General features: G+C 41.1%; 1 protein-coding gene across 1 annotated transcript in view; it reads left to right on the top strand.

The window, feature by feature from the left end:
* Nucleotides 1-21645, top strand: part of CDK14 (cyclin dependent kinase 14) — a 329099-nt gene that overhangs the window by 66300 nt on the left and 241154 nt on the right. Inside the window, exon 3 of the mRNA XM_074156862.1 lies at nucleotides 9890-10135. Within this exon, the coding sequence (XP_074012963.1) occupies nucleotides 9890-10135 (246 nt within the window). The remainder of the gene's footprint in view (nucleotides 1-9889; nucleotides 10136-21645) is intronic.

The raw sequence follows: 21645 nt of genomic DNA, 5'->3' as shown, positions 1-21645 counted from the left end.
CATATTTTGCACAGATGATTGTGTAACCTGACCCCTTCATCTTCATTTTATAAGAAAAGTGCTCTTCAGCATATGTATGAAGGTTGGTCTTGAGTTCTTAAACTATCATCTGACTTATCAGTCTGAAACAAACTCTCTGGTTCATTTTAAGTTGAAATTAAGTTTTTATCTTATCAAGTCTCATTGCTTTCACCTAACTTCAGGCTTACCAGATAGAAGTTCTCATCTTAATTGAGTAGTTGGGTTTAATTTTTAAACTATCAGTCTCAGGACGAGATCTGACCCATAGCAGGATTTTTCTTGCAGTCCCTGCTTGTAGAAGAAAAAAGTCTTTTTTTTTTTTTTTTTTTTGGTTTTGCAACAGACGTACTTGATACCTGCAAAAGAGTCAAGAGACTTGCTAAGGTAGGCAAAGGAGCCTAAAGGAACTAGGTAGAACCTATTTTCAAGTCATGGAGTTTACCATTTATTTCCTTAAAAACCTTACTGACAGCCTCAGAATTTAGCAAGAATGGGCTTGCTGTCTAGTCTCTCAAGATTTCTCACACTTGAACATGGCAGTGGGAAGACTTACTGCATTTATGGATGCGCCTTTGAAAACTTCATGGTCGGGGGAGGTGTTGGAGGATAGAATAAAATTATAAACGTGTAAACTCAGACAATCTAATGTTCGTACAAAACTACTAATTAATGCACTTATGGAAAAAAAAACTGTATAAACTTACACTGGCACATGTAGCCATCTGTTGGAGCAGGAGGCCAATATGGGAAGGGACTGAAAATGTTTTTTTAATCTTTATTTTTAAATGCTGTTCATATGGTTACAGAAGAGGATAGACAACAGATACAAATGGGTAACTAAGTAAAAGAGTATAGAAACCACCTCTCACAATTTCATGGGTGAGTGTTGATGTTCAGACACTTTCTCCGCTGCTCTGCTGGTTACCAAGGAGTCGCTGGCTTGTGCCCAGTGCTGGAAGCCGCCTCTCCCACGCCGACACCTCTGCTGATCGGCTCCTCTCTCCCCCTCCTTGGTTTACTGCAGGAAAGACCCTCCTTCTTTTTGATGCAGCAAGTCTTGAACCATGTTAATGGAAGCAGCAGCCTGGTTGTAATTGCAGGAAAAGCTTGAATGCCATATTGTATACTGCTTTGTGGCAAACCTGAGCGTTGTGTAGCTAAAAGGAAGAATTTATTTGCTAGGTTTTAATACTAACACAGTTACTGTATTTTTGGGGCATAAGTACAGAAATAGAACAAAACCGGCCTTTAGATCAGCTCTGTTGACTTTCTGTCTCTTTTAATGTATGTTACAGGCTGTCAGGACTTCTGCATGGCCTTTAGCTGAGACCCTGTCCTCAGGTGACGATTCGTGATGCCTGTTGTTGCAGACAGTTTGGTTTTTTTTTTTGAGGACATATGTAGGCTTTTATATACCTGAAGTCTAATCTGGGTTCTCTTCAAAATCAGACCTTTTTTCCTTGTGAGGAGAGGAACATCAACTTTAATGGACTGAAAACTCATTTTTCTGAAGTTAAACCGTGCTATGAACAGAAAAAAAGTATTAATTTTAGAAGTGCTCAGCTCCACCTTGCCAAGTCTAAGGGACATACAATCGTGTGCAGTAATTCCTGACTCCCAACATTGTGCGTGATTCAGTAATTATGCTAAATTTTAGGTATTAATTTAGCAGAATAAATAAGTGCTACATGGCAGGTTTGTTGGGGCTGGGAGGAGGAGAGGAAAGAGTTGTGTGAGCACTGCCCATAATAACTTCCAGTATAAAACTTTATTCAGGTGTTTAAACTTCTTTTCAGATTTGTATGGTCTTGGCATTCCTACTACAAATCTGATCAGTTGGCCTTTATGTGAGAATGACTTGTTTCTCACTCAGCAATTCAGCATAGACATTTACTCTGCTCATTGAGTTCAGTGTTTCACACAAAACACAGAGAATTAATGTCAGAGCTTCCAGTTCTTCCATCTGGCACTTCAGTGATCTTTTTATATTTGCCTTCTTCCGCGTGACAAAGACAGTTGGTTTAACATCTGGACAGTTGGTTTAGTCTGGACAAGGGGATCAAGTGCACCCTCAGTAAGTTTGCAGATGACACCAAGTTGGGTGGGAGTGTTGACCTGCTGGAGGGTAGGAAGGCTTTGCAGAGTGATCTGGACAGGCTGGATCCATGGGCCGAGGCCAATGGGATGAGGTTCAACAAGGCCAAGTGCCGGGTCCTGCCCTTGGGTCACACCAACCCCCTGCAGCGCTACAGGCTTGGGGCAGAGTGGCTGGAGCTGCCCGGCAGAAAAGGACCTGGGGGTGTTGGTCAACTGTGGGCTGAACATGAGCCAGCAGTGTGCCCAGGTGGCCAAGAGGGCCAACAGCATCCTGGCCTGTGTCAGGAACAGCGTGGTGAGTAGGACTCAGGAGGTGACCGTCCCCCTGTACTGGGCACGGGTGAGGCCCCACCTCGAGTGCTGGGTCCAGTTTTGGGCCCCTGACCACAAAAAAGACCTTGAGGTGCTGGAGCGTGTCCAGAGAAGGGCAACGGAGCTGGTGAGGGGTCTGGAGCACGAGTCTTGTGAGGAGCGGCTGAGGGAGCTTGGGGTGTTCAGCCTGGAGAAAAGGAGGCTGAGGGGAGACCTTCTTGCTCTCTCCAACTCCCTGAAAGGAGGGTGTAGCCAGGGGTGGTCGATCTCTTCTCCCAAGTTACAGGTGATGGGACAAGAGGAAATGGCCTCAAGTTGCTCCAGGGGAGGTTGAGATTGGACATCAGGAAAAATATTGACACGGAAAGGGTTATTAAGCCTTGGAATGGGCTGCCCAGGGAAGTGGTTGTGGCACCATCCCTGGAGGTATTTAAAAGACAGGTTGACATAGTGCTCAGTGACATGGTTTAATGATGTTTTTTTTTGTTTTTGAGTTAGGTTGATGGTTGGACTAGATGATCTTAAAGGTCCCTTCCAACCTAGACAATTCTATGATTCTATATTTCTAACATCAGCTTTGACTTCAGAATTAAAACAGCCATTTTTGGAGAGTGCCATTGAGATGGGCTGTAGGAGATATATGAGCAAGTTTGTGCTAGGTACAGCAAGGAGCATACCATATCCCTGGATACCATTTTCAGTCTCCAAGCTCTGTTTTCAGTTGCATATGATAGTTCATAGCTAGCATTGCTAGCAATCTCTGCATCCAAATAGAGCTGAACAAATAATACCCAAGAATATCTTCTAGGACACAATTGAGCCTGTTACACCCCCTGGAAATTACCAGAGAGAAACCATAGGCCATCAGGGAAGGAAGGAAAATGTCTGTTTTATAATAATTTCTTCCTCACATCTTCCTTCCTTGTGTGACCATTACTCTGTTTCTTGTCCTTGGTTTTTTTCCCCCTTTTCTTTTTCTATCTTACTCAAGTTCTTTTGCTGCTCTTTTTAGCTGTGCCCATCAAATGTTCAAACCAAAGAGCTGGTGCCGATGATGACAGGGAAGGGCGAGTGGTGAAGGACCTCTTTCAAATTCGGGCCTGATAGCGCTGGTAGTTCTGGTATGAACTCGCTGGTGATGGTGTGCAGCATTACATGCTCTACTTCCCCTCTCACAATTTTATTCGCTCCCTTATCTCATCACTTACTCTTCCTTGATCTTTTCCCGTATTGTAGCTTTCTCACCAGCTGAACTCTTTTCTCGACCTGTTCATGTTTTTCCTTTTGGGTGCAGAGCAGTCTTTTCCTGACCTCCTCTTCCCAGGGAGATGGAGAGTGCTACCAGCTGGGCTGAGATGAAGCGGTCAAGACCTGTGGTTATAAAAAGAGTGATCTGCCCTACTGCTTTGTTCTCCAAAGAGAATGATTCTCCAGACAGTTGTGTTTTTATTTTGAACAAAACTGCTTATAATACTCCAGAACATTCCCAAATTGTGTTTTATAAGTAGCAAATGTCAAATTCCAGTGCTGCCAGAAGCCACAGATGACTTGTGTAGTTCTCAATTGCCATGGTACCAAGGCTAGATAGAAAGTAATGTGCTTATAAAAGATAATGAAAACTCGTATCTGGATAGGATTTTTTCAGTGAAAATTAATGCTGGTCTTATGCTCTCAGCAATTCAGCTGCTGGGCTAGTAGTCACTTGGCCATTTATGATTTTCTCATATATCTGTCAGCTAAATGAAAGTGTTAAGTCTTATTCTCTGTAATAATGAGATTGTTGTGCTACCTTCCAGAAGGCTTTGGCTCTACAAATTATATCATCACAAGATGTCACTTTAAAAAGGCCAAGTGCTTTACAAAATTAATTAGTGCTCCCAGTTTCTGCTTGTGATAGTGACAGGATCATTATTATAAAGAGAAAAATTGATTTTTTTGGAGGTTAAGTGACTTCCTTGCCTCAAGTCGCTCAGTAGTTTGTTTATTTTTGCATCGTGGGTGCTAGATCTTGGGTTTCCCTATTTCAGGTCCTTTCATACTACTTCAATTGAACACTACAAATGGGCAATTCAGGTGTTTTGGTCTGATTTTTCGGTAAGAATTGTGGATGTTTGCCCTGATATTTACCCAACAAACCACTTTTTCCCAGGGTGTACACAGTGGCAATGAGCAACAGAAAGCAAAAAAAGGATGACAGTATTCTAGTATTTTACATAAGTCCATAGGTACTGGATGACCATAGTAAAGATTTTTAGGAAGTTACATGGAGGAGTTAAAACCCAGGTATAATGCATCTTCCTAAAAGATGTGGTGAGCTTCAGAGCAGTATGTCTTTACACCGTGCAAACATTTTTATTTTTTTTTTTTTAATTCTGTGGGGTAGGATGTCTGGTCCTTCGTGCCAAAGTTGATTGTTCTTTGTTATTGAGGATATCTTTATTCATATGAATAAACTCCATTGATATGGAACAGCTTATCTTTTACTCAGTACCCTAACAGGTGATTAATTCAGGGACATTCATGACTGTTTCAAAATTCATGAACCATAAGGACTATAAATTGCTTACCTGTTTTAACCGATCATTCTTGCTCTTTAAATGATATATTACTTTAAACAGTAAATTAGTTAATCCAGCAACCTCTAGTACTAAGAATCTGTTTTGTTTGGGAACTCTTAATTTTTCTGACAGTGATGAAGTGAAAAAATTCTTCCCTTGAATCCGTATCAAAATAAACCAGTTCTTTTTTACATTAATCCCAAATGCAGATTAAGCAGTATTGCGTGAAATGATATAAGGTGATTCAAAGAGACATCTTGATTTAGAAATCATTCCATGAATGGTTATACTGATTTTTATTTGTTTAATGGGGCTTATTGTGGACTTTATGCATAGAACAAAAATGCACTTTTTGTGATTTCAGTCTCTTAACTTCAGCAGTGATCTTTATGGGAAAAATTGGGTTTTTTGGTGCATTGCCTGTTCCACTTGTAATAATCTCTACTTGTTAAATGTATTAAGTTGATTGGCCTATTTTAAAATCCTGTTTCCTGTAAAGAAGAGAGAAAGCATAAACAAAGGTCCCATTTCTCTGCTCCCCATAGTTAGGAGATCTGCTGGCAGAAATACCTCTTCTGAAAGTGATAACTGTGATTTCATTGCACCAGTTTTAATAGGCTAACTGTTTCTGAAGTAGTTTATACTTCTGAAAGTTATACTTTGAATGTAGTTTTTGGTGGGAGTACCAAATCATGGCAGTAACTCCTGGAGGGGAAAGAATCACTTAAGTGTTGACATACCTGAATATTTACTTGTATGAGGACTTTTGTTAAAGAAACAGTAATTAAAGCTTCTTAATGGCTCACGTTGTTTGCTAGATAGAAATTTCTTTAAATGGATATCGCATTCATACTGAAAAGTTATTGCCTCCTCTTTTTTTTAATTGCATTTTGTAAAGCGTAGTTGTCATCTTGTATGACAAGCCAAGATATCACCTCTATTGTCTCCACATACATTTGGGGTAAGTACATGTAATAGTTAAGATGCCATTGATCACATCTTTATGTAGCACTGGTTTTAGACTGTAGCGGCATTTACAGCATCTCAATGAATGCCCGGGCTCCGCTGGTTTAAATACAGCATTACATAAATTTATAGAGCAAGGGCAAGAAGGGGTGTTGAATCATATAGATTGACTTCTATGTCACGTCGTATGTCACGAGCTCTTATGCTTGTTTAATTTTGTTTTTTGTTCCAGTAGCTGTAGCTAAAGCAGATACTCAACAAAATCATCCAGTGTTGAGGCTGTACTGGCAAGAGATAGTTTGCACTACTTTCTGGATGACTTTGTCACGTTTATTGGAGTGCATGAGAGTGACTGCGTGTAGGGTTACCCAAAGAATAGGCCCCATGCTGAAGAACCTATGGCTTATGTAGATAAAACAGATGAAATGGGAAAAAAAGAAAGATCCTGTCTTACACGTGACAAAATGGCCTCAGAAGAAAATTCCAGTTGGCCCAGCAGATCACATGGGAGCCTCTAAAAGAGGCTGAAAATGAGCATGTCTCCTTTGTGATGAATACTGTTCTTTAACTGGATAATGGTACTTACTCTCTCATGCAAAAAGAAAGCTGGAACTAAGAGGGTGGGTTAGATATCTCCTGACTACCAGCAAGGAACTACCAGGTGGTAGACAGTGGTTTACAGTTCTAAGAGCTTCTGATGCTAAGTATTTCAGCCTCATTTGAGAGGCTGAAATTTATACACATTACTTTTGTTATACAGTACAAGGAAAAAATGATACTTAAAAGGCTGAATTACTGTAATAGAAAACTTCAAATCTGTACAGTTTCTAAAAGTGATGGGGTCATCCCAGTGGTATCTAAGATCAACTCCATGCACAGGAAGTCTCCAAAATGTGGAGATACTCTGTAGTGACTCACCATGCAAAACAACCACAGTGTAAGTTCTACAGTTAGCTGGAGCACAGGAGTGGCAGATCGGGTACTCACTGCCCAGGGGCAAAAGCCAGGCCGTTGTGGTAGCTCAGCTCTTGCTGGGGGAGGGAAACCTGAAACTACCGATGAGTTTACTGCAACCTTAAGCTTTGTAATTTTGAAGTTATAGCCAGTGCTCAGCACTGATGTTTTAGACCTGCTCCTTTCAGATATCAGAGAGCAGAGTTTCAGCGCAAAGTTGGACTTGGCCTGCAAAAGTCAGAATGTAAAACAACTGCTTAAATATTGTTTCTATTCAGAGTTTTATAGGCATGGTAGATGGATTGGAAATGTGTAGCCTTCAACAACAGCATAAGCTTAGTTCTGTTGGCTACACAGCTCATTGTGGTCAGCGTTCACTTGGAGAGAATGTTTTATTTCTGTTAGGGAACTATTGATACAGGTGAGAGAGAAGTGATGAATGAAATCCCTTGCCAGCGCTGCAGTTGCAGAGGAGGCGGGGGAGCGCAGAAGCAGCCCCTGGTCTTGCACTTCTCCGCAGCATTCAGTCTTCTCCACTGGTGATGCTGGTGTTCAGCCTGTGCATCACTGAGGTGTTTGACTTCTGAGCAGTGGGCTGGTTGGTGTACGTCTTGATTTTAGTAATTTTCAATTCTGAAGTTGACTATTAGAAGATGATTGTGGGTTTTTTTTATCCTACTCCAGATTCAGTCAAGTGACCTGAAGGTTAAAGTGTCTCCCTTCAATATCTAATTCCAAACTATTACTGCTTCCAGTAGAGACGATCAATAGTAACAAATGTCTTGCATGTTGGTTGTTTTTCTTTTTAATGCAATGATTACTTGGCCCATGTTAGAACTAGACATGGAGATTTTCCGGTGGAAAAAGAAACTAGAGGCAGCACTCGGCATTATTATCTATAGCATGTTTATAGCTGTGGATTTCAAGCATTTTAACTGCCTACAGGTGGCCTTTGGTCCAGGTGGCCTTTGAAAGGAAGACAAGTACAGCTTTTGAACCTTTCCTCCCTGTTTCCTGCTCCTGTTTTCTAGATCATAGGATTTCATAGGCTGAGAAATAATTGCTGATTTATTTGCATCCATGTCGATTGAGCAAAATGGAAGTGCTGCTATTTTAATAGTAATTTCAGTTCACATCATATTTAAAACCTCTTTGTTGGTAGCAAGCATCGCGAGAACATGGATCTGGAGCGGATAGTGGGAAGTATGTGGGTGCATGTCTGTGCATATAAGTTCTTTTAGGGAAAAGAAGCCAATTGATTTTACAAGACAGCTAATTAAAAATTCTTTGTGCAGCAGCTCTCTGTCTTCTCTCTCTGAAGTAATATATCTTTTCTTTCTGAAGTAATAGACCAAAATTACGTAATTGCCTTAATTTTGACCTGAGAGGAAATTATCATTTGGAAAGAAGGGGGGCTGTTCCTTTTCTCAGTTAAAACTTGGTTAAGTTTTAGTCTTGGAGAAACCAGTTTAATCAGAAGAGATGTGAACCCTTCTAAAGCCTGGTTTACAATGCGAGTAATACCTGTCATTAGAGTTGACTTGGTGGTGAATGGTTGGCATGTTCCTGTGCAGGAAGTGTACTTTAAATTTTTAACATACAAAGGAAATTTTTGATCTACGGTTACAGGGTATCATCAAAACCACAAAACATCAAAAACATAAGACATAGTCACCCAGTATTTCTAGAAACAATTGAAATTAGTTGGATTTCAAAGCACAGAATTCCTCAGGGAAAATGGCAAAGAATAATTTATTGCAGAAGTTTGTATTGGAGATAATTTGGGTTGTGGGAGAAGAGTCCTGATTAAATTGTAATAGTAAGTATTTCTTTTTACTGTTTTCATGTTAACTATTTTATGACAGCAAGTTTTCAAAAATGCTTAGATTGTAGGTGCTTAAATGTAACATTATGCTTCTTCAATTGTATGTGTGTGAACGGTACAGTTGACAGTAAATTAACACTGTCTATCCTTAAATACTTGCAAATATCTTGGAAAAAGTACATTGTAGATTCTTTTGATTTGCCTTATGATTCAAGGAGCCTCTTGGGTCTGCTTGTATCACATTCATAGCTTTTCCCTGCAGCCTGAGAGCTAAAATGATTTATTTTCTTCCCAAGTAAGAGTCGAGTCTCTTACGGGTGAAAACAGAAGTTGAGGCCTCAAATACAACTCCCCACCAACGGTGTGATTTAAACAGATGTCTTATATGTTGGAATGTATTAAAATTAAAAACATAAACGTACATGACTGGGGTACCTAAACTCACTGTTCTGCTCATCTGGTTCTTTTGACCTAACAATAGCGTATTTTGGTAGCTCGATCAGCAGTCGCAGTCCTCGGGGCTTGGCAGAGTCATACCTCACCCTAACAAAGAACTGAACTTCTGTGCTTTAGTGTGCCATTAAGCTGCAGTTTCACGTTTCAGTGCCTGGGAATTGATTTACTGATTTGATTTTCTGAGACACATGGTGATAATAATAATAACAACACTCTATAAGCATTATTTAAAAATGCAGTAGTGCACTGGTATTGGATCTTCGGCAGGCCAGCACCGAAGTGCACACACAAACTGTGATCATTTATTTAAGTTTAGTCTCATCCAATTTTAAGCAAATGAAAATCGATACTGCTTGCGGATATTGGTGGCTATTGGAGAAGTGAAGTGGCATTTTGCTAAGAACACATTGAACAAATCACAAATTTGTGAATTTTATGTATGTTCCTCTTTTGTCTTCTATTTCAGGATCCTATAGTACACTGTACAGAGATAGGCTTTTTATTGTTATGACTGTGGTGTGTGTCCTCTATGTAAAATGCATCCCTATGTAAAATGCATGTGGTGTTTGCAATTTTAATGTAGAAATAGATAACGGATGCTTATGAAGTCCAATGCCTTTTTTTTTGATGCTGGCTGAGGTATGGATTGACACAGACTTTAAAGCAGTTAGAGTCAATGAATGCTGTTTTTTCCTTTCAGATATGTGTCACAAAGATGTCTACACAGAACTGCCAGGGAATGGATTCAGTGATCAAACCTCTGGATACAATTCCTGAGGATAAAAAAGTCCGGGTTCAGAGGACGCAGAGTAGTTTTGATCCATTTGAGAAACCAGCTAATCAAGTGAAGAGGGTTCATTCGGAGAACAACGCCTGCATTAACTTCAAAACTTCATCTGCAGGGAAGGAATCACCTAAAGTCAGGCGGCACTCCAGTCCCAGCTCTGTAAGTGCACAGTCCTGACACCTGCGTGCATACCAAATGGTGGCATTAATAACACCAGATGAATGTTTTCTTGCTTAAGAAGGAATTGTTTATTTGGAAAGAAAGCAAAAAGCTCCTATGATCCCAGTCTTTTCTTACGTAAATGATATGAATGCTTCCTCTACTAGTATGCTGCTGGCTAGAGCCCTAGCTAAACATGTGCTTTTGGTAAACTATTCTATGCTTCTATGAAGATTGAGGTAGAAGGGAGCTTTAGAGGTCATCTAGTCCAACCTCCCTGCAATGAGCAGGAACATCTTCAACCACATCAGGTTGCTCAGAGCCCCGTTCAACCTGACCTTGAATGTCTCCAGGGATGGGGCATCTACCACCTCTCTGGGCAACCTGTTCCAGTGTTTCACCCCCCCCCTCGTAAAAAATTCTTCCTTCTCTCCCGTCTAAATCCTACCCTTGTTTAGTTTAAAACCATTCCCCGTTGTCCTATCACAACAGGCCCTGGTAAAAAGTTTGTCCCTTTCTTTCTTATAAGCCCTCCTTAAGTATTGAAAGGCCGCAATAAGGTCTTCCTGGAGCCTTCTCGTCTCCAGACTGAACAACCCCAACTCTCTCAGCCTTTCCTCACAGGAGAGGTGTTCCGTCCCTCTGATGAATTTGTGGCCCTCCTCTGGACTCACTCCAACAGGTCCATGTCTTTCCTGTGCTGAGGGCTCCAGAGCTGGATGCAGTACTGCAGGTGGGGTCTCACCAGAGTGGAGCAGAGAGGCAGAATCGCTTCCCTGGACCTGCTGGCCACGCTTCTTTTGATGCAGCCCGGATATGGTTGGCTTTCTGGGCTGTGAGTGCCCATTGTTGGGTCATGTTGAGCTTCTCATCCACCAATATCCCCAAGTCCTTCCCCTGTCGTGGTTTCGGCCGAATTTACCGAAACCAGACCGACAGATGGCCCTTCCCCCCCCCCCTGCCTTCTACCCTCCCCCAAAAGAGAGAGAGAGGAGAGAAAGATAAGGAGATTCAGAAGTTTAGAATGAACTAAACTACTTTAATGAAGAATTAATATTAAAATAAAAATAAAGAAGAAAATAATGAAATAAATACAATATATACAAAACCGTATCAAGCTCCCAGGATGACAGTCACGTCACCGGCAGGCACCCGGGAAGTCCCAGGCTGGACTCAGCGACGGATGGGAACTGGATTCGAGCTCTGGAGTCAGGAACACACGGATGGGGATCAAAGGCAGATGAACAGACAGAGTCCTCTCTGGACGTCGGCCATCGCAGGAAGGGCTGACCCTTTGATCCCTCAGCTTTTACACTGAGCATGGGGCAGATGGGATGGAATACCCCGGTTGGTCAGGTTTGGGTCACCTGTCCTGTCCACTCCTCCCCACCGATGTGACCCCTTTACGTTTTTATCGTTTCCGACCCTCTAAGGGGGCAAATAACGACATGGGCTGACCTTGGTTGTTATAGCAATAAGTATAAGCAAGGGCCTCTCTGCTCACCATTCCTTGGCATGGAGCACAAACGTTGGTCTTATCATTCTGAGAACGAGCAGTTTTCTCCACAATGCGCTGTTAATTTCAGAGAGTTAGAGGAGGCCGAGCTAGGATGTAAAGTTACAGAACAGAAAATTGGTTTGGTTTTACTTCAAACCGGGACACCCCTCAGGGCTGATCTCGGTCCTTTTGTCCCCCAGCCTGTATTTGGTACGAGGGATTGCTTCAACCCAGGTGGAGGACCCTGCACTTGGCCTTGTTGAACCTTATGAGGTTTCACTTCTCAAGCCTGTCCAGGTCCCGCTGGATGGCATCCCGTCTCTCAGGTGTGTCAACTACACGCTTCAGCTTGGTATCATGTGCAAACTGGGTGAGGGTGTGCTCAATCCCACTGTGTTATTGATGAAAATATTGAACGGTACTGGTCTCAATACGGACCCCTGATGGACACCACTTGTCACCTATCACCGTCTGGACATTGAGCCGTTGACCACTACTGTCTCGATGCAACCATCCAACCAATTCCTCATCCACCAAACAGTCCACCCATCAGGGCCTTATCTCTCCAGTTTAGACAGAAGGATCTTGTGGGGGACCATGTCAAAGGCCTTACAGAAGTCCAGATAGACAACATCCGTAGCTTTTCCCTTGTCCTCTGATGTAGTCACTCCATCATAGAAGGCCATCAGGTTGGTCAGGCAGGACTTGCCCTTGGTGAAGCCATGCTGACTGTGTCCGTCACCTCCCTGTCCTCCGTTGTGCTTTTAATCCACCAGTATCCTGAAGTTCTTTTCAGCAGGGCCTCTCTCAGTGCCTTCATCCCCCAGCTTGTATTGATACCATCAATTCATATTGATCTTCTCTGTCCTGGTTCCAGCAGGGATAGGGTTAATTCTCCCCAGGCTCTAGCAGGGACACAGGTATCCCATCCCATGGGAGCCATGCCCAGGGGTAACCGGGAGCTGCTGGGGCAGGGGGAGGAAGTCCCCAGGTCTGGTTGGTGAGCAGTGGTTTCATAATCGTGGTTGTATATAACACTCTTGCAGTGTTATTGTTCTTGTTTTCTTGTTTTCTTTGTTGTTCTGTTAAACTGCCTTTGTCCCAACCCATGAGTTTTGCCTTTTTTTCTTCCAATTCTCCCCTCAGGGCTGTCATGGTAAGGGGCGGGGGTGGAGGGAGCAGTTGCCCCGTGGTTCTTTGTTGGTCTGAGGCCAAACCATGGCGTTCTTCTACATTCTTCTGTGCTGACTCACAGGGACTTGCTGGGGACTTCTCATGTGTTAAAGAATTTCCTGAAATACAATTCTCATTTCTTTCCTGTAATTCCCCCTGATTTTTATAGCTTTATTTGGTAAACTCAGTTCTTCCTTCTGCTTGGAGGCAGTGTTAGTCATTTGTGACTTCCTCACACGGAGTGATCCGGAGAGCACCTGCAAGGAATAACATGTGGAATAATGTCAGCGTTCATGTCAGTGAACAGGGAAGAGCAGAATTTCACAGCAAAAGGTGGTGTTGGTCCTCTGCTGACCAGAGGTCACAGCTGCCCCTGCCCCACACACCACATCCCGAGCAGAGATACCATCCAGCCTCCCCTGCCCCCACAGCCTGACTGTCACCTCAGGCAGGAGGTGTTCTGGTGGGGGTTTCATTGAGGGTATGTCTGTGTGGTTGGTGGCAGGAATTTGCCATCCTCTGGTTTTGAATCACACTTCAATTGACAAAAGGTTTTGGATTTCATTTTTTTCTAGTTCTGTAGCAGATGCCCTTGCAGCTTCCTCTTCTGATCATTACTTCTTTTTCTTCCATGTCAGAGGACTGCTGTATATTCTTGCTTATTTAGTAATAACCTGATTCTCTGGAAATTCTTCTGCTCTGCAGATTATACCAATCTGAAGGGGCATTTCAGTTTCTGTAGATATCCTGGAGCATGCTGCGCCCTCTGGGTCGTACTGGCTACAGTTGTGTAGTTGTCTTTCAGTTTTGACTCTGCTTTCTGTAAGCTTTTATTTTAAGATACTTTAATATAAGTATGCTACCTTCAATTTGCACTTTCTACACTTGATTAGTAGAGGGACTGAATTAGAGATAGGCTTCCTTTGAGCCTCTTCCCTTTCATCATCTGAAGCCCTCTGTAGCAATCAGGTGGGGAACTGATGTCTTACAGAAGGTACGTAGCTGAGGCTTGCAGTCTCCGTGTCACTGCTTCAGCTCAGGTAAAGGTCCTTTACTTGTCTCAGAAATAACATTTTTCAAGATGTGACCTGAAAGACCTTGTTTATAGTGCCCTGAGGCATTAGCTTGTGTTTTGATTATTTTCAGAATCTTTATCAGCTCTCTGGCAGATACGGCTTCAGTGTTTGGTGAAGATCACCAAATAATACTTTGCAGATGGCATAATATACATTTTGTGTTTTTTGTACCTTTGAAATGCTCTGCACCTCGTGATGAGAGAGATGACACACACACACACGTTTGGCGAAGCTGGAACTCCATGTCCTTGCCCACAGATTGTCACTTAGAAAAGGAGTAATTTGCTCTTGAACATGAAGTAATTTTCTGCAGTTAATGTCATACCTTGTTGCAACCCAGTAGAAATCGTGTGTTGTTAATTAGAATGGTTAGAGTTGGAAGGGACCTTAAAGATCATCAAGTTCCACCCCCTGCCCTGGGCAGGGACACCTCCCACCAGACCAGGTTGCTCAAAGCCCCATCCAGCCTGGCCTTGAACACCTCCAGGGATGGGGCAGCCACAGCTTCTCTGGGCAACCTGGGCCAGGGTCTCACCACCCTCACAGCAAAGAATTTCTTTCTAGTATCTAATCTAAATCTTCCCTCTTTCAGTTTAAAACCATTACCCCTCATCCTATTGCTACACTCCCTGATAAAGAGTAGTGTAGTAGCACACAGACCGAGGCATATTATTTTTTTGTTCTTATGAGAAAACTTTATTTTCAGTCTTAGAGTCTTTCCACCTGACATTTACATACTCACTATCTAAAACAGTCACATTGTATTGCATTTTCTTCCCCCCTTCTTTTAAACATAAGAAAACATCTATGAGTGTGATTTCCAAACTGTTTAAGCTCATTGAAATTGGATGTTATTATGGAATGAAATTTCCAGCAGAACAGACTTATACTTTTATCACATCATGCTTACCTTGGAGGTAGTGAAGTAGGTGTTCGCCTACCTGTGTTTCACCTCTCTGCAACTGATTAGAAGAAGGGAATTTGGCTAGGCAGACCTTTGCTCTGAGCCAGTGCAAAGCAATATATATGCACATAATGTCTATACTTTCACATAATGCTTATGCGTAATGATTATGTATATTGGTTTGTACATATCTATCTATCTATCTAACTTTATCTAAAAATCTTTTGCCGAGTCTTCTGCCTACTGGGGGAAAAACTTGCTTTTCTTTTCTCCCTAACTGAAGAAACTGGGCAAAATAAAGAAAGCACAACTCAAAAACAAACACGTGCCACTCTTTCCAAAGTAACACTGGCTTTGGAAGATGGTTTGACTCTAATTCTCTGAAAGTTGTATTTGAGATTCATCCTCTTTAGGCATGTGGCCTTACTTATTTTTCTTCAGTGCTAAGTGAAGTTTTATTGTATTCAGTGTACACATTTTATACACAAAAGTAGTACTTCTGCACAGTATGTAAAGAGAGTATTGCAAGTTTTATAAGCTAGCCATCTGGTCAAGATTTAGTGATGTGGCATACACATCAGTTTGTTGGCTTAAGATCCATGGCAATGCATTCAAGTGTCATGCTAAGGTATATGTACTACCTTCCAGTTACTTTTAAAAAACTTAAATGCAGCAAAAGACTGATCTTGAACCAACTCACATAAAGGTAAAAAATTAATTCAGATAAAAATAATTGGATAATCAACACTTTACTGCATTTTCTCTGTACTCTTTTCTGGAGTGCAGCCTCTCTTCTGTTTCTGTAACTTCTATTAATTTTCAGTCCTATTATATGCAGCTTTCCTCCAAAGAAGTACAAGGAAAAAGCATGAACTGATCCTATTAACATGTTGTAAATCACGTGTATAAGAAATCTAACTTTAAAGCAGACAATAAAGTCAGAATTTTGTCTAAAACTTAAGTTATAGGCTAAAAGACTAAAACCTTTTTCAAGACTTTCTGTCTGCCTGAACGCGTTGTATGCTGTAATCGCCTGTCTTCCTCTTCAGGTGTATGAAACCTCCTCCAGTTTTAGGAACCTATTAGTGACAAGGGTGACTGCATCCTTCCTGGTCAATGCTTTTTCTCAAGGTAAAAAAATTTCAAAGTTCAGTGTAGAGAGCGGATTTTTCTTTTCTGGCACAAGGGAAGCTTTAAGTTTTGTAACCTAGGGGATACCCTTTAGATGAAAAGGCAGATAAAATGTGTTCAGCTCCTGTGCTTTAGTAGCCTGGAGAGCGAGTAAACAGCTTTAGAACTGCATCCAGGCCTTTCACGGAGAGCTGTGTTGTTGCTCCTGCTCAGGTTGCTCTTAGTTTGTGCCAGGGTGTTAAAGATATCAGCAACAAGGTCAGGATCAGGTAGTGGTACAGCTCAGATTAATGTTCGATTTGGATTCTTGAATATCTTTGTATCCATTGAACATTGCCCTAGAATTCAGTCCAAATTACAAGGTTTAAATAAGAAAGAAAAAAGTATTATCAAATTGATCTGTTACTGTACATAGGATAAACTTTAAGAAAGGGGACTAATTACTGTGAAACTTGCATATGGTTCTGTAAAAGAAGCTTTACCATGTGTCAAAGAAGACAAAATGTAGATTCATTAAGGAAAAAAAAAATCTTTAGTTCTTGTAATTTAATCTCATTTAGGCCTCTTGGCCTACCTTTTGCTTTCAAGATTTTCTAGCAATTAATTTATTTCTTTGGAGGCATATAACAAAACAGATCTTTAGTTTTGATTTTCAATAATTTACAGTGGTACTATGAACATAGTTTTTTCCCCTTGAGGACAGTTTTATATTGAAGTTTAATATCCTGCAGTTTTTTTTTTTTTTAAAAATGTATTTAAAACTTTTTCTCCCTATTACTTTTAATATTCACGTCAATTTGAAATACTATAGCTGCTTCTATTTCTGTATTCATTATTTTGGCATGCTCTTTCTATCCCTGTTACTGTGTTCTGTATTTCCTTAACCAGAGGGAAAAAAATACCTAACCTTGGTTACTGTAGGCTAAAGATGCTCACTTGCTGTGCTCAGTGGTGCTCTTAGGCTAATCTTGCACTGGGGAAAACGTAGGCTAATAATAATAAAACTGCCTTAATGAACACTGTTTTCAAGGAAAGTGAAACATAAATGCAAACAAGTAAAACTCCTAGTGGGTTTCCTGAAGAGAAGGGTGTGCACTGTCCTGCACTCCGGTTGCCGATGTCCTTTTGTGGATAACACAATCCTGTGATGACTTTCACAGTGATTTGGAACTATATTAATTTCTTCAAAGGCATAAAGACCTTTACTCCCTTCTGTCTTAGTAGTTCATCTATCTTTCTCATTTGCATTCTCTGGAAGATTTCTCCCTAGTGTGAAAATGCACTTTTGGGTGACTTTCCAGCAGTTCCAATTTTTTGCTGACTGGTTGTTTACTGCCTATTTAACTTTTTGCCTATTAAATAGTTCAGTCTTGGTCACACATGCATAGGTGTTTTATTATTTTCTTAGTTTTGAAAGTTCTTTTTTCATGGCAAATACAAAGCTTTAACACTGAGTAATAGGCTTCTTTATGCCTAAGTGGTTCCACTGACGTTCAATACGTACAAGTCTGTGTGGCCATAGGGAGGAAATCTCCCTTTCGCTTTTAGCCAACAAATCATGATAAAATTTTCATAGAAAATATTTGAAAGCTTTAACTAAAAAAACATTACACATTCAGTAAATAAGCAGTTTTCAGACATGGCAAAGATTGTCCTTTTATCATAGTCACATTATGTCGTGACATATTTTGGTCGACTGTGGGCAGTGTGCCCAGGTGGCCAAGAAGGCCAACAGCATCCTGGCCTGTCTCAGGAACAGTTTGGCCAGCAGGAGTAGGGCAGTGATCTTTCCTCTGTACTGGGCACTGGTGAGGCTGCACCTGCAATACCGTGTTCAGCTTTGGGCCCCTCACCACAAGAAAGACATTGAGGGGCTGGAGTGGGTCCAGAGAAGGGCAACGGAGCTGGTGAGGGGTCTGGAGCACAAGTCTTGTGAGGAGCGGCTGAGGGAGCTGGGGGTGTTCAGCCTGGAGAAAAGGAGGCTGAGGGGAGACCTTCTTGCTCTCTCCAACTCCCTGAAAGGAGGGTGTAGCCAGGGGGGGGTTGGTCTCTTCTCCCAAGGAACAGGCGATGGGACAAGAGGAAATGGCCTCAAGTTGCACCAGGGGAGGTTCAGATTGGAGATTAGGAACAATTTCTTCACTGAAAGAGTTATTAAGCCTTGGAATGGGCTGCCCAGGGAAGGGTTGAGTCCCCATCCCTGGACGTATTTAAAAGACGTGTAGATGTGATGCTTAGGGACATGGTTTAATGGTAGTTTTGTCAGATTAATGGTTGGACTCGATGATCTTAAAGGTCTTTTCCAACTTTAATGTTTTTATTTATTCTGTGTTGGTGTTTTAGAGGGTTAAAGAGCAGTAAGGAAGAGTGAGAAGAAAGGAAAATTAATTATGGTAGAAGTATTGTAATGTTACTTCTTCAAAAAGTAGCTTTGAACAAACATTTATCAAAATATGTGCGTTCAGCTAAAATGTATACTCTTTTCTGTTGAAAAATCTTGTCTGAGTCAAATTGGAGGATTGCACCAGCTTTCTGAAATATGGGGGAACTTGTTGTGTGTCTGCTGCTTGTGAGATATATCAGTGGCTGATACAAGCACTGTACATCTGACGTGCTCTGGGTATGTCTCACTCGCTGTGTATTTCAGTCAACCAGGTCCTGTGCAGAGAATGGTGAAAAAGATAACCAACATGGAGAAATCCAAACAACGAAATTCATGGCTGTGAAGCTGAAAAAATAACTCTATGAAAGGGGCAGTACAATAATAAAGTAAAGTAGGCTAAAATGGTTACAATTTTCATCAGTCACGTGGAACTTCAGATTATTTAGATCCCTTCCGTGGCCCTTTATTTAGATTCCTTTAAGCTTGAGTTTTGGAAAGTTTCATATTTTTGCATTATCTCAGTGAATCTTCACCTCCTTTATAATCCAGACAGGAAAGGTAAGAAGTGTCTGAACTTCTTCCCACGTCACTTTGTAAGCAATTTGTAATAAGTTTGAATTAATGTGTGAGACCTAATCTTAAAAAAAAATCAAAAAACATTGGGAAAATAGTAAATTTGTTCCTTCATTTTCAAAAGTAATTGCATGTACTAAGTGAGATCTGTCTTGGTGTTTCATTAAGAAATGTCATGCAAATTAGTTTGCAAAGTCTTCTATTGAGAACTTCTTTCTACTCAGAATTTTAAAAATTTTTTTTTTTGGTAAAGTCCTCTGAGGTGCTGTTCTACACCAGATACCTTCAAAAATTATAAGCCTTTTAAGATTACAAATGCAAGAAAATAAAATGTCCGTTTTCTCAAAGGGAGATCTACTAGTGTGAGAACATGAGCAATCCCATCCTGTGATGCAGTTGGAGTAGGGCTGAGTTCTGCTGCGGAGGTGCTGTAACCAGGGAAGAGGAGGATGTCAGCCACGTGGTTTTATTGCATTTGGGACAGGCGGTGGCTGATGGCTTGGGTTTCTGGTTGTTTTCTAGTAGTTTCTGGTCTGCTGTTACCTAGCATGAGCACGTACTGGACAAGTGATTTGGGCTGCCTGGGGCGGGTGGCAGGTCAGCCTTGCTGCTGCCCGGAGGAGCCCTGGGGCGCTGAGTAGGGTTCGCGCTGAGGACAAGACACTTGAAACCAGCACCTCTGTTGGACAGTCAGGGGTGAGCTCCTGGTCCCGCCAATGCGAGTTTTTAGCTTTTTGCCTGGTCTCAGTGAGGATGCAGCACCTTCCAGTAGGAGAATGAGTCAAAAGGTGTGACCTTACATCTGTGCTCCTGGCAGCGGCGGCATGGAGAAATGAGCATGAGGCCGTGGGAATAATTGCTGTTGATGATTTACTGTGTGGTAATGGATTAAAGGCATCCTGTTTCCTATCAAGATCTTAAGGCAATACAAGTTGTGACCTTTTTGTTATGGTTTCCAGCGGTATAAAATAAAAGTAAATCTCAGTGTGAAAATAGGAATGAATGTGAAACACGTGTATAAACCCTGTCCTTTTTCCTCCTCGCTGTATGAGGAAACCAACAGTGAACTATTCACTGTTAACTGGAGCAGTATTTCCACTCCAAACAAAGCTACTCACCGTGTGTTCACTGCAGCCTGCAATTCCGGAAATACTTTGCTATCCTTCTTCATTATATGGGAGATGCTTAAATATTTAAACACTTTTTTTCCTATAGTTTTATAATGTTGAATTTGTCCATAATTGGATACTTAAAAGAGAGGCTACTTGAATAAATATTTTAGTTGCCTCTATTAGTGACATTTGTAATAAAACTGTGATTAAAAAAAAATAGAAAAAATTAATTTGTTTCTAATCAGGCAGAATGGCTTTTTAGGCAGAAATTGGGAGCCGAGAATATTGCAGCTTTATCTATAATGAAATAGTCCAAATAATGTAAGAGGAAAAAGATCTGAGAGTTGCTATGTGATGTACTTTCTTCAGTTTATTTATATTTAGGAATGGGATAGCAAAATAATAGATTGCTCTGTGTATTGAAGGGAGATGGAAGGGCTCCATTTTGCAAACATAAATGTGTATATCCTGATATAATTCAATGGAAAGCTGGGATGTTATTCTCAAAAAAGAGGATATAGGCCAAAGTGCCAGAATTATGGACAAATGTAGAATAGTTGAGTAAAGAAATTTTTTTTTATTTTCTGGCTAATGGTAAAATGGGTGTAGTGGAGATGTATGAGACATCTTACCTAGGATGCTCTTGTCTGTTTAAAAAGAAGTAATTTCTAGGCTCTCTTGATTTAAAGCTTTTTGACCATGTTTTTAAAGGAATTTACACACAAATGTGTCTGGTATTGTAATGTTTGTCTCCTTTCAAAAAACTGAAACTTGAGAACTTTTCGTAAATCAGGCGTAAGATCTGAAGTGTGAGTGTAGGCTGTGTGCAGCTGCACATGGCTTAGAGTCTCCCAGCTGAATTCAACCCTAAACATGCTGGATTTGCTTGGCTGCTTTTCTTTGTGGTGTTAGAACCAGAGTACTAAGAAATCAGTTCCCTGTATGCGATTTAAGCATGAATGCTGACCCTCCAAAGTTTGTGCTCTATACTCTATTGTTTGGTTTATGTACAGGACATCTGAGCACTGCACTCTAGATAATGCCAAGGTCAGTTTTTTGCAGTGTCCTTCTGGTCTTCAGGAAAAATAATTTTTTTTTTCCTTCCAGACAACTGGAATGTGGGGAAATTTGGGAAAACAGGATGCACTTCAAAAAACTCAAATATTTTCCAAGAACTTCATTGGAAAGTTTTAATGTCAGGTGAATTTCTGGTTTTGCAGTTTTCTACTGATCTCTGTAAGGACTGTGTCGAAGTGGGGCAAGTACCAGTCTGTCACGAAGGCTAGTTGAGCTGTCTGGCCCTTTGAGCAAGAATTACTGCTTGGCTTGGTTCAGTTTTAGGCTCCTCACTCAGGCTGCAGATATTATGGCTACAGGACTTTATTCAACTATGTTGCAAGAACATGCCACTAAAAGTATGGTGTGAGTATATCCACAATCTGAAGACTGTAAACGTAACTCGGGATCAAGATACTCTCATCAAAGATGGTTTCCTGTGGTATTTTGACCACTATCTGAACAATGGTTGATACACTGGGAGATTGACTACTTAAAGCAATGTTTTTGGGTCTAAAAATAAAAATAAAAATTAAAAAAAAAAATTAAGCAGCTCTTTTAATCTGATTTTGTAGGGCAGTTTAAGACTCTTACTTAGCTCTCT

This window comes from Numenius arquata, chromosome 12 (genome assembly GCF_964106895.1).
Source record: "Numenius arquata chromosome 12, bNumArq3.hap1.1, whole genome shotgun sequence".
Lineage (NCBI taxonomy): Eukaryota > Metazoa > Chordata > Aves > Charadriiformes > Scolopacidae > Numenius > Numenius arquata.
The sequence above is the reverse complement of the archived record's forward strand: the minus strand, read 5'-3'. Positions and strand labels throughout refer to the sequence as shown.